Source organism: Gopherus evgoodei, chromosome 23, assembly GCF_007399415.2.
Source record: "Gopherus evgoodei ecotype Sinaloan lineage chromosome 23, rGopEvg1_v1.p, whole genome shotgun sequence".
NCBI lineage: Eukaryota > Metazoa > Chordata > Testudines > Testudinidae > Gopherus > Gopherus evgoodei.
Window position 1 is genome coordinate 15,048,522 of NC_044344.1, and position 12,809 is coordinate 15,061,330.

At 54.7% G+C, this 12,809-nt stretch overlaps 1 protein-coding gene across 3 annotated transcripts in view; it reads right to left on the reverse strand.

Moving 5' to 3' along the window:
• Nucleotides 1-12,809, reverse strand: part of SCN4A (sodium voltage-gated channel alpha subunit 4) — a 176,736-nt gene that overhangs the window by 8,192 nt on the left and 155,735 nt on the right. For all 3 annotated transcript variants that reach the window (XM_030541361.1, XM_030541362.1, XM_030541363.1), the window contains exons 19-23: nucleotides 10,627-10,800; nucleotides 6,252-6,374; nucleotides 4,686-4,964; nucleotides 3,474-3,527; nucleotides 850-987 (exon numbers count right to left, since the gene is read on the reverse strand). In XM_030541361.1, the coding sequence (XP_030397221.1) occupies nucleotides 850-987; nucleotides 3,474-3,527; nucleotides 4,686-4,964; nucleotides 6,252-6,374; nucleotides 10,627-10,800 (768 nt within the window). The remainder of the gene's footprint in view (nucleotides 1-849; nucleotides 988-3,473; nucleotides 3,528-4,685; nucleotides 4,965-6,251; nucleotides 6,375-10,626; nucleotides 10,801-12,809) is intronic.

Genomic DNA, 12,809 nt, shown 5'->3' on the forward strand with positions numbered 1-12,809 from the left:
TCCTCGAGCTCAGACTCCCTGTCCTCTGGCTTTTAGAGTCTTTTCTACCCTGCTTTTCTTTACTCCACCCAGGAATGGAGCCTGCTTTAAATGCAGCCATGTTTTAGCCAGAGCTACCCACAGTGGCTCATGTCTCTTTCCTTGGAGGATCCCACCAGCTTAGCAAACACTGCTGGCTCCTGAATCCCAGCTGCCCTAGTGCTTCCCAGCCCGTCTGGAGTTCCCTGTAATCCTCTAGGTCTTCTCCTAATGGAAGCAGCTCAGTGTCATCACTCATCACCCGACCCCTCCCTCCCCACTCCACATTTCCCCAAGGGGAGCAAGGGTTGCCCATGGGTCCCACCCCTGGATTCTGGGGTTCACTCTGAGACCAAATAGAGTGCAGGGGATCCATGGGTGCTATGGCACTGTCCTTCTAGGGGCTCTGTGCCTCCACAACACCCCTGCGTGCCCGGTCCCAGGCCCCTGGCCCCCCAGCGACCCCAGAAGAGCACGGAGGGCCAGGCCTGGCAATGCTGATGCTTCTGGGGTCAAAATCACATAGAAAAGACCCTCCCTCCCTGCACCATCTTTGGTTTTTCTGAGTACTTTCCAGGTCCCCTTTACATTCCCTAAATGAGAAAACCCCAGGCACAAAGCCCAGGATGTGACTTCTCAGGTTCCCATAGGGAGCTCATTTAGCATCCCCAGTGATCAGGAAGAGTGGGCGCTGGCACGACAGGGAACTGCCCAGGGGATTCTCAGCTCATGCACAGCAGCCAGGCCAGACTAACTGATCCCAATGGCCCCATCCGGATCTCCAGGGCTATGGGAATACCAGGAGCCCAGGCGGGCCAGGAAATAACTTATCTTTTTCTTTTGCTGGTTGAAATTGTCGATAATGACGCCAATGAAGAGGTTGAGGGTGAAGAAGGCGCCGAAGATGATGAAGATGACGAAGTAGATGTACATGTAGAGGTTGGTCTCATACAGCGGCTGTTCTTCGATCTGAGTGAGGAGAAAGGGACGCGTGAGTGGCAGGGCACAGTCCACTCCCTCCCCCCCAGGCATGGGGTCACTGCTGCACTGCAGGTCACTGGGGATGCTGACAACCCAGCCTCCCCCCACCCCGACATTGGGGCCCTGGCACAAAGAACAAAGAACGCACCCTGCTCCTCCTCTTGCCCCAAGGCCCTGCCCCCTGGCCAAGCTGGAAGCTGGAGCCAGCCTGTGGTGAGAGCTGCTCCGGACCTTCCACCTGCCTTGGAGAGGCTCTGAAAAGCACTGTGCCGCAGAACGTCAGTCTGACCCTGGCTGCAGATGTCATGAGGGAAGGTCAAGAGCAGCTCCCGGGACGGGAGGAGTGGAGGGCTTGGCTACGGGAAAGAAGTGGGGGCATAGGGTGGGGGGACAAAGCTTCTGTCATAAACATGGGTAGCATAAAATCCCTCCTTTACCTGTAACGGGTGTGACAAAGTTCCTCCTCTACCTTGGTGGGTCCTGCACTTATTGGCAGATTTGCTCACCTCAGTGATCTCCCCCACAGTCTGGATCAACTCCTCCTGTGTCTGATCAGGAGTTGTGAGGTTTGGGGGGAACCTGGGCCCACCCTCTACTCCGGGTTCCAGCCCAGGGCCCTATGGATTGCAGCTGTCTATAGTGCCTCTTGTAACAGCTGTGTGACAGCTACACCTCCCTGGGCTACTTCCCCATGACCTCCTCCAAACACCTTCTTTATCCTCATCACAAGACCTTCCTCCTGGTGTCTGATAATGCTTGTACTCCTTAGTCCTCCAGCAGCACACCCTCTCAGTCTCAGCTCCTTGTGTCTCTTGCTCCCAGCTCCTCGCACACATTTCCTCTCCTCTGGCTCCCCCCTCCCTGACTGGAGTGAGCTCCTTTTTAAACCCAGGTGCTCTGATTAGCCTGCCTTGATTGGCTGCAGGTGTTCTAATCAGTCTGTCTGCCGCAATTGGTTCTAGCAAGTTCCTGATTACTCTAGTGCAGCCCCTGCTCTGGTCACTCAGGGAACAGAAAACTGCTCACCCAGTGACCAGTATATTTGCCCTCTACCAGACTCCTGTACCCCACTGGTCTGGGTCTGTCACAAGGGTTAAGAAGCTCAAATAACCTGGTTGGCACCTGACCAGAAGGACCAATGAGGGGAGAAGATACGTTCAAGTTGGTGGGGGAAGGATTTGTTTTGTCTCTCTGAGTGTTCTCTCCGTGTCAACGAGGAACCAGGGCAGGGAAAATACAGCTCCTAAAGCAACACCTGAACTAAGCATCTAAGGCTATGTCTACACTACCCGCCGATCCGGATCAGCGGGTAGCGATCAATCTATTGGGGATTGGTTTATCACATGTAGTGTAGACACGATAAATTGATCCCCAATCGCTCTCCCGTCGAGTGCTGAACTCCAGCTCAGTGAGAGGCGGAAGCTGATGGGGGAGCCGTGGGGGAGTCGACCCCGTGCCGTGAGGACGTGAGGTAAGTTGAAGTAAGATACGTCAACCCAAGTGTAGACCAGGCCTAAGATTACAAACTGTAAGTCCTAGGAAGGAAATGCATTAGAGTATCTTTTGTTTTAGCTCGTGAATTTTCCCTAGGCTAAGAGGGAAATTTATTCCTGTTTTTTCTGTAACTTTAAAGTTTTGCCTACAGGGGAATTCTCTGTGTTTTGAATCTGATTACCCTGTAAAATTACCTTCCATCCTGATTTTACAGAAGTGCTGCTTTTACTTTTTCTTTATAATAAAGTTCTGCTTTTAAGAACCTGATTGGTTTATAGTGTCCTAAAAACCCAAGGGCTGGTCTGTGCCCACTTTGTTAACCTATTTGGTTGGTATATTATTCTCAAGCCTCCCCAGGAAAGGGGGTGAAGGGGTTTGGGGGGCTATACTGGGGAAACAGGAACTCCAAGTGGTTCTTTTCCTAAATCTTTGTCTAACTCACTTGGTGGTGGCAGTGATACTGTTCCAAGGACAAGGAAGAATTTGTGTTTTGGGGAAGTTTTTAACCTAAGCTGGTAGAGATAAGCTTAGAGGGTCTTTCATGCGGGTCCCCACATCTGTACCCTAGAGTTCAGAGTGGGGAGCGGACCCTGACAGGTTCTGTCCCAGAAAAGACGGGGAGATCTGATAGTTTGGGGTCAGCTTGGAGCACTTTGGAGAGGGCTGGTTTCTGGGGGCCACTGGCAAGACAAAGGGGGAGGGTGGCGCCTGCAAAATGTGAGATCAATGAAACACCAGGCTGTGTCCTGTTCCCATGATTCACTGCTCAGCTATGGGACAGGGTGAGAGCTCCACCCCTCCCTTCCTAGCTCCTCTGCCCCTCACCAGCCTGCCAGTGCCAGGGGGCAGAGCACAGAGAAAGTGCCCCTCAAAGCCCTAAGCCAGCCCCAGGGCCATGCTGAACCATGCAGGGCAGGGCTCCTTGTCCCAGCATGCCCTGTGAAACCAGGCATGTCGCTTCTCGCTCTGTGTCATCTCACCTCGCGGGAGTCCACGGCCGCATACATGATGTCCATCCAGCCTTTGAAGGTGGCCTGCCGGGACAGCACAGAGCAGTGGAGTCAGTCCCCAGGGGAGCTCAGCACGTTGGCTGCTGAACATCTGGCCCCTGGGCTGTGGAATAACCAGGCTTAAATTCCTGCCCTAACTCAGGCAGCCCAAAGGGCTCCTGCATCCCTCAGAAGTGCGCTAAGGTCTAGCATAGCCTCTACCGCTTGGACCAGAGATTCCAGCCGAGACGCGAGGAGCCTTCCCAGTGAATGGGTTGCTGAAACCGAGACATTTCCAGGGGAAGTTTCTCCTTCGACAAATCGGCATTTGGACAAAAAATCCTCATGTCAGAAAATTCCCAAGCAGCCTGCTGCGGAACAACCAAACCCTCCACCTACACTCCATTCGGGGGGAGAAGCGACACTGATCGCTGGAGATGGCGCTTTACGTGTGACTGGGGAGCCCGGAAAACTGCAGTGTCACGCAATGAGGCAGGCTGGTGTCAACCACTGAGCTGGGCCAGGAGCTGCCTCAAGCTCCAGCTTTGCTAACCAGAAATCTAGCTGACTCCTCGGCTTCCCAGTTAGCTTCTGGGCTGCATTTGTACAACACACAGCTAACTGATCACTGCCTAGCTGTTAACCTGTAGCAGCTGATCCTGCGTCTCTGGCAATCATGGGGGTTGGACCAGTCACTCCACCAGGAGCTGGAGAGGGCTTGGTGTTTGTGACTGAACAAAAGAGGGTGCATGTCTTGTTTCCTGCATTAGATGGCATGACACGACTGCAGGGGAAGCGGAGCACCAGATTGGTGATCAGCTAGGGCTGCACTGACCTGCACTGATCAGCTAGGTGCCAATCTGACCTGGAGAGAGTGATCTTGGGCAAGTCCCTTTCCCTTTCTGTGCCTCATTTCCCCCACCCCCTTCTGTAAAATGGGGTTAATCATTTGGTCCTATTTTTCCTGTAAGCTCTTTGGGAGAGGGACGGTCGCTCACTCTGCACTAGCACAGCAGAGCCCTGATCTTGGTCAAGACTCTAGATGCTACTGTCAGGTACATAATGATAAAACAGCCTGGCAACCCGGTGCCTAGGGACTGCAAGGGAGCCTCTCACTCTGCATGTGACAGCTGCTCTGGCTGGGGAGCTGTGCCAGCCTGGGGTTACCCCAGGCCAAGAGCTGCCGCGCGGCGGAGTACTTACCACCTGCAGCAGGGACAGGTAGCCCAAGCCCACGTTGTCGAAGTTGACCTTGACGTTTACCCAGCGCACCTGGTTGGTGTGGAGCAGCGCCAGGCAGTCGCTTTTGTTGTTCACCTCGCTGATGTCAAAGCGTTCATCCGTAGTGGTGTTGATGCACCGGTAGTATTTCCCCGCAAACAGGTTCACCCCCATGATGCTGAATATCAGCCAGAAGATCAAGCAGACCAGCAGGACGTTCATAATGGAGGGGATGGCACCCAGCAGGGCATTGACCACCACCTGCAACGGGACGGGAGGGAGGGAGGGGCTGGGCTGGCCTGCGGGAAACAACTGCGAGTGGCAGTTCTGTGGCTGGGTGCTAGCTCTGCTGCTCGGATGGAATTACAGGTACCCCACGCCTGGGAGCAGATGCATCTCCTCAAAGCCACCTGGACAGGTTATTGTGCTGCCAGTGCAGTTACCTGGAGTTCCTGTGTGAAGCACACACACCCCCCCGGCCAGATTTGAGCCTCCCCACTCCACATAGCCGAGGAGCACACGGGATGCGCCGCCCAGGAGAGATGGGACCTCGTCTAGCTGGAATGGGATTGTCAGGGACTGTCTACACTGCAGTCAGAGGTGTGATTGCAGCATGTGTAGACATATCCACGCTGGCTTTGATGTAGCTAGATCACTGAGTGCCAATAGCAGGAAAGTCAAAGTAGCACGGACGGTGGCACAGGTTAGTACCATGGCCTCCTGGGCCTGCCCCTCCTCTTCCATTTCGAAGCTCTAGGCCGGCACTGTGGAGGAGAGAGGAGTGGGCAGTGGGCCAGGTACAGGCTAGGTGTGGTGCAATCAAGGGCTGCACTTTGAGGGCATTAAAGTCCCTCACTGGAGCAACTAGGCTTCAAAGAGTGAGGCCCAGAGGAGAACATCCACCCAGTGGGCTGCGTTACCTCCAGGCACCACCAACGCCAGCTGGAGAGCGAGTCTGAGTCTACTGAATACAATTTGGGGGCCTGGCCTCTCTGTGTCCACCCCGTCCTTCCCTCAGCTCTGTGCAGGCAGCCACAAGCCAGGCAGGAAGTCCTGTCCCCTGCCCTCTGTGAGCACTCCACACTCCCCATTGCTGGGTCTGTAAGGGAGTGATCCAGTGTTGCCCACTCATTGCGAGTCTCAGGATAGTTGAGGATCTTGTTAAAGTCTCAGCTCCTGGAATCTGGTGATTTCATGAGCATTCTTGGCATTCAGTAAAGAAGCAATGAGTCTGGCCCTTGTGATTGCAGAGAAAACCTTCAACACGTGACCCCAAAAGACCAGCAAAGGAACTTGCCAAAGTTACTAGTTTTAGAATCTCATGATTTTAGGCCGATCTCCAATTTCCGAAGGCTGGGCTTTGGCAATGCGGGGCAGCCATTTCCTCTGAAAAGCCCTTCCTAGAAGCGCCAGGGCATAGCTGGCTCTGTGTCCAACACATTGGTTCCCTCGGCCCTCACAACGAGAAGTACCTAGCGGTTCTGGGTCTACCAGGTGCCTATGACTCAGTCAGTCAGCCCTAGCCAGAAGACCTGGCGAAGGACCTACCCTCATGCCTTCGAATCTTGACAGAGCCCGCAGTGGTCGCAAAGCCCTCAGAGTCCTCAGCGATTTGATGGCGCCCAGTTCGGAATAGCCCAGCCAGTTTGCTGTCAAGCTGATAATGGAAACCTTGGGAGAAACCCAGAGCCGTTAGCAGCGGCGCTGATAGACCCAAGGCAGCTGCAGAGGAGATGGCAACCTGCGTAGGCGTTGACATCCTCTGTTCCCAGGGGGGTGCTTGATTCCTGCTCTGCCCCAGGCCCCACCCCCACTCCACCCTTCCCCAAAGTCCCCACCCCACCTCTTCCCACTCCTGCTCTTCCCCAGGCCCCACCCCCACTCCACTCCTCCCCCCAAGCTTCCACCCCACGTCTTCTGCCCCCTCCCCCGCCTCTTCCTGCCCTGCTCCTTCCCTACCCCCCCAGCGCCTCCTGCATGCCACTGAACAGCTGATTGTGGGGGGTGGAGGTGCTGGCAGGGAGGGAGAGGAGCTGATCGGCAGGGCCGCTGGCAGGTGGGAGGTGCTGGGGCAGGGAGGAAGGGCTGCCGGTAGGTGCTGAGCACCCACTACTTTTTTTCCATGGGTGTTCCTGCGCCTGCAGGGCCGGTGCCTCATTCCCCATCCCCGATGGACATTTCCCACCAGGATGGTTGGCGCTCAGAGGCTCAGCCCACTGTTTACGGTGTGAGCCTGGGGGGTCAGGGGACCCTGCTTCTTTGCACATGCCCTGGGTGACCGTGGGCCAGTCCCTTGGGGGCAATCTACACAGCCTGGGCACCCTAGCTGGGGCCTGACTCTTGTGTTGGGGGAGGCTGGGAGTGAGTGCTGGAAGCTCCCAAGAAGTGGGGGGGCCATTGGCACCTGGACCATGGCCCCACCTCCTGCTCCGCCCTGAGGCCCCTCCCACTCAGCCTTCTCCCCTGCGGCTCCCCCACCTGCCGCTTGCTCTTCTCCTCCCCAAAGGACCCCCTGCCTGCTGCGTGCTCCTCTCCTTTCCTGAGCCCCCACCTCACCCACTGCTCTCTCCTCTCTGCCCCCACCCCCAAGACTGCCTCACCCGCGGCTCATGGCTCACTGTCCCCTCCCCCAAGGCCCTGCCCCTCGTGTCTCTCTGCCTCCTCCCCTGAAGAGGCAGAAGCGGTGGGCAGGAGGGCTGGGGGAGAGGCAGAGCAGGGGCAGGAAGAGGTGCGGCACGGGTGAGGCCTCAGGGCAGAGTGCAGGCAGGGCCACGGTCCTGGCACCAGTGGTGCCGCCCCTTCCAGGCGCTTCCAGCAGCAGCGCTTCACAGGCGGTGGGCCCACAGCCGCCATTTCTTGCCCCATTTGGGGAGACCTCGCCTCTGATACCCACTGCCCACGCCAGGCAATGAGCCTCTGAGCTGGGGCGGACGGACCCAGGCTTGCTCTGCCGTGCTAAAGAGCTCTGCAGATGCCGCGGCCCAGGGTCTGGCACCTCGGGAGGGCTTCACAGTCCAAGCCCTGGCCAGAGGTGCAGCTTCAGTGCTGGGCTTTGTGGGCAGAAGGGGGCCAGTGCTGGGTTTGGGGGGAGAAAGGGGGGCCAGTGCTGGCCATGCAAGGGGGGGTCAGTTCTGGGTTTGGGGGAAAGGGGGTGTGACAGACCCAGGCCAGTGTGGTACAGGAGTCTGGTAGAGGGCAAATATACTGGTCACTGGCTGAGTAGTTTTCTGTTCCCTGAGTGACCAGAGCAGGGGCTGCACTAGAGTAATCAGGAAGCTGCTAGAACCAATTAAGGCAGACAGACTGATTAGATCACTTGCAGCCAATCAAGGCAGGCTAATCAGGGCACCTGGGTTTAAAAAGGAGCTCACTCCCCTCAGGGAGGGGGGAAGCCAGAGGAGAGGAAGTGTGTGTGAGGAGCAGGAGGCACAAGGAGCTGAGAGTGAGAGGCTGTGCTGCTGGAGGACTAAGGAGTACAAGCGTTATCAGAGACCAGGAGGAAGGACCTGTGGTGAGGATAAAAAGGTGTTTGGAGGAGGCCATGGGGAAGTAGCCCAGGGAGGTGTAACTGTCATGCAGCTGTTACAGGAGGCACTATAGACAGCTGCAATCCACAGGGCTCTGGGCTGGAACCCAAAGTAGAGGGTGGGACTGGGTTCCCCCCAAACCTCCCAACTCCTGATCAGAGACAGGAGAAGCTGACCTAGACTGTGGGGAAGATCACCAAGATGAGCAAATCTGCCAATAAGCGCAGGACCCACCAAGGTAGAGGAGGAACTTTGTCACAGGGATCAGTGCTGGGGTTTGGGGGATGCAAGGGGGGTCAGTGCTGGGGTTTGGGGGATGCAAGGGGGGTCAGTGCTGGGGTTTGGGGGATGCAAGAGGGGTCAGTGCTGGGGTTGGGGGGAAATAGGGAGCAGTGCTGCATTTGGGTGGAGAAGGGGGGAGCAGTGCTGGATTTGGAGGGAGAAGGGGGGAGCAGTGCTGGGGTAGGGAGGAGAAGAGGGGGCCAGTGCTGGGGATGCAAGGGGGGGGGTCAGTGCTGCATTTGGGTGGAGAAGGGGGGATCAGTGCTGGGGTAGGGTGTAGAAGGGGGTCAGTGCGGGGTTAGTGGGGAGAAGAAGGGTCAGTGTGGTGTTTGGGAGGAGAAGAAGGGTCAGTGCGGTGTTTGGGAGGAGAAGGGTCAGTGCTGGGGTAGGGAGTAGAAGGGGGTCAGTGTGGGGGTTAGTGGGGAGAAGAGGGGTCAGTGTGGGGGTTAGTGGGGAGAAGAGGGGTCAGTGCTGGGGTTTGGGTGGAGAAGGGGGGATCAGTCCTGGGGTAGGGAGTAGAAGGGAGTCAGTGCTGGGGTTAGTGGGGAGAAGAGGGGTCAGTGCGAGGTTAGTGGGGAGAAGAGGGGTCAATGTGGGGTTTGGGAGTAGAAGGGGGTCAGTGCGGGGGTTAGTGGGGAGAAGAGGGGTCAGTGCTGGGGTAGGGAGTAGAAGGGGGTCAGTGCGGGGTTAGTGGGGAGAAGAAGGGTCAGTGCGGTGTTTGGGAGGAGTAGAAGGGGGTCAGTGCTGGGGTAGGGAGTAGAAGGGGGTCAGTGCGGGAGTTAGGGGGGAGAAGAGGGGTCAGTGTGGGGGTTAGTGGGGAGAAGAGGGGGCAGTGCTGGGGTTTGGGTGGAGAAGGGGGGATCAGTGCTGGGGTAAGGAGTAGAAGGGGGGTCAGTGCGGGGTTAGTGGGGAGAAGAGGGGTCAGTGCGGGGTTAGTGGGGAGAAGAGGGGTCAATGTGGGGTTTGGGAGTAGAAGGGGGTCAGTGTGGGGGTTAGTGGGGAGAAGAGGGGTCAGTGCTGGGGTAGGGAGTAGAAGGGGGTTAGTGGGGAGAAGAGGGGGCAGTGCTGGGGTTTGGGTGGAGAAGGGGGGATCAGTCCTGGGGTAGGGAGTAGAAGGGAGTCAGTGCTGGGGTTAGTGGGGAGAAGAGGGGTCAGTGCGGGGTTTGGATGGAGAAGGGGGATCAGTGCTGGGGTAGGGAGTAGAAGGGGGGTCAGTGCTGGGTTAGTGGGGAGAAGAGGGGTCAGTGCGGGGTTAGTGGGTAGAAGAGGGGTCAATGTGGGGTTTGGGAGTAGAAGGGGGTCAGTGCGGGGGTTAGTGGGGAGAAGAGGGGTCAGTGCTGGGGTAGGGAGTAGAAGGGGGTCAGTGCGGGGTTAGTGGGGAGAAGAGGGGTCAGTGCGGGGTTTGGGTGGAGAAGGGGGGGTCAGTGCTGGGGTAGGGAGTAGAAGGGGGTCAGTGCGGGGGTTAGTGGGGAGAAGAGGGGTCAGTGCTGGGTTGGGTGGAGAAGGGGGGATCAGTGCTGGGGTAGGGAGTAGAAGGGGGTCAGTGCTGGGGTTAGTGGGGAGAAGAGGGGTCAGTGCTGGGGTTAGTGGGGAGAAGAGGGGTCAGTGCTGGGGTTTGGGGGTTCAAGGGGATCAGTGTTGGGGTAAAAGGCAGTTCAGTGTTGTGAGTGTAACTCTTGGAGTGGAAAATCCTTTTCAAATGGGATGGTTTTCAGTGCTCCCTATAGCCCCTCACTCTGCATTTGCCTGTTCTCTGGACGCCTGTCCCACAGCCAGGTCCCCAAACATGGATCTGGGCCATGTCAAAGCACTATGTGCTGGAACCACATTGGAACACTGCACCATGGAACGCTGCTGGGAGCACCCCATCAAGCCCAGTCCCCCCTCCCACTCAGCGTGGGAGCAGCTTGGGCTGCGGCCTCTTTTAGAGCCTGCATGGAGCAGAGATTCTGCATTCACAGACCCAAATGGCCCTTGACCCAGAGATGCTGAATTTCCTGTGCCCCAGAGCTATCCCTTTGCCGTTTGCTGCAGAAATATCTGCTGATTGCTAATGTAAAGCTCCAAAGCATGGAAATGCTCTTTCCTGCTCCATTGCTCGAGCAGCAACTTACATCCACGATGAGAAAATCGAGCCAGCACCAGGCGTTGGTGAAATACACCTTGAAACCATATGCCACCCACTTGAGTAGCATCTCGAGGACAAACACGTAGGAGAAGACCTTGTCAGCGTGCTCCAGGATCGTGCGGATCACCTTCCGCTGCTCAATGTAGATGTCTTCAAAAGCCTAGAAGAGGTGCAGAGCTAGATGAGTCGGGCTTCCGTGAGATGGGCTCCCAGCAGAGGAATTCACGGCTATAGTGGGACAGGAGAGCAGCAGCTGGATTGAGGCCTTTCTCCTTTTGCTACATTTAAAGGGCTCTGGTGGTTTTAAAGGGCAAAAATTTCCAAAGCACTTCAGTGACTTAGGAGCCAAAAGCCCATTTTAAAAAGTACAGACACTTAGTGCAGGACTTTGAAAGGTAGTAGGGCACCCAAAGGTGCCAATGAAATCAATGGGAGATAGGCACAGAGGGCATTTGAAAATCCCACTGTGTGCCTATTTGCATGATTAGGCACCTAAATACCTCTGAAATTCTGAGCCCTTGGAGCCTATGTCCATTGACAGTGGCACTCCTAAGTGCCTAAATCACTTCTGAAAATTGGACTTGGGCCCCTAAGTCACTTAGACACATGAAAATGTTACCCCCAGAGTTGCAGGGAGGAAAGTCTCAGGAATGCAAACAAGGACTGATTTTTAGCCCAGATGTATTCAGTCCAAATATTTAAAGGGGAACCAAAAACAAGCTGATCCATGACTTATTGTCCGACCAACTTCAAAACTATCACTCAAGCACTAGGATAGCAAAGCAATCAGCTGCTAATGCTAAACCAATCAATACAATAATCTTGTCTAATGGGTGTCCCCTGACAGCCAGGGCCACATAGCTGATGAAAAGTGATAAAACCATCCCCATAAAATCAAGCCACCATTACGAAAAAGTTCTTTGGCAATGTTGAAGAGTGGGTGGTATTTACCAAGGGAGAATGGACTATATGCCCTGCAGCCCAGCCATCCGAGCAGACCCACAGTCATCTAAAACATGCTAGGGGGATGGATTTGCAAAAGCTGTGATTTGGCTCTGACACCATCTTTCAAAGAGCAGGGCCCTGGGGCAGTGGAGAGGAAGGGTCCCTAGGAATGGCCAATTTTGGGGCCATTCGAGGCTTTTATAATCGAGGTTGCAAATCTTTGGGGATTACAGAAATCCCTTCCAAATAGGAACAAATTAAATGAAGTTTCCCAGAGTGTGCGGGAGTTGTGAACAATCTCATTTATTCATCTAAATGAATCATTAATACTGAACATAAGACTGGCCACTCTGGGTCAGACCAAAGGTCCATCTAGCCCAGTGTCCTGTTTTTCAACAGCGGCCAATGCCAGGTGCCCCAGAGGGAATGAACAGAACAGGTAATCATCAAGTGATCCATCCCCTGTAGCCCACTCCCAGCTTCTGGCAAACAGAGGCTAGGGACACTCTCCCTGCCCATCCTGGCTAATAGCCATTGATGGACCTGTCCTCCCTGTTATAGTCTTTGCCGTCACAACATCCTCTGGCAAAGAGTTCTACAGGTTGACTGTGCGTTGTGTGAAAAAATACTTTCTTTTGTTTGTTTTAAACCTGCTGCCCTATTTACTTCATTTGGTGACCCCTAGTTCTTGTATTATGAGAAGGAGTAAATGACACTTCCTTATTTACTTTCTCCACACCACTCATGATTTTATAGACCGCAATCATATCTCCCCTTAGTCGTTTCTTTTCGAAGCTGAAAAGTCCCAGTCTTATTAATCTCTCCTCATACATACCCCTAATCATTTTTGTTGCCCTTTTCTGAACCTTTTCCAAGTCCAATATATCTTTTTTTGAGATGGGGCGACCACATCTGCACGCAGTATTCAAGATGTGGACATACCATGGATTTATATAGAGACAATATGATATTTTCTGTCTTATTATCTATCCCTTTCTTAATGATTCCCAACATTCTGTTCACTTTTTTGACTGCCACTGCGCATTGAGTGGAGGTTTTCAGAGAACTATCCACAATGACTCTAAGATCTCTCTCTTGAGTAGTAACAATTCATTTAGACCCCATCATTGTATATGTATAGTTGGAATTATGTTTTCCAATGTGCATTACTTTGCATTTATCAACATTGAATTTCATCTCCCATTTTGTTGCCCAGTCACCCAG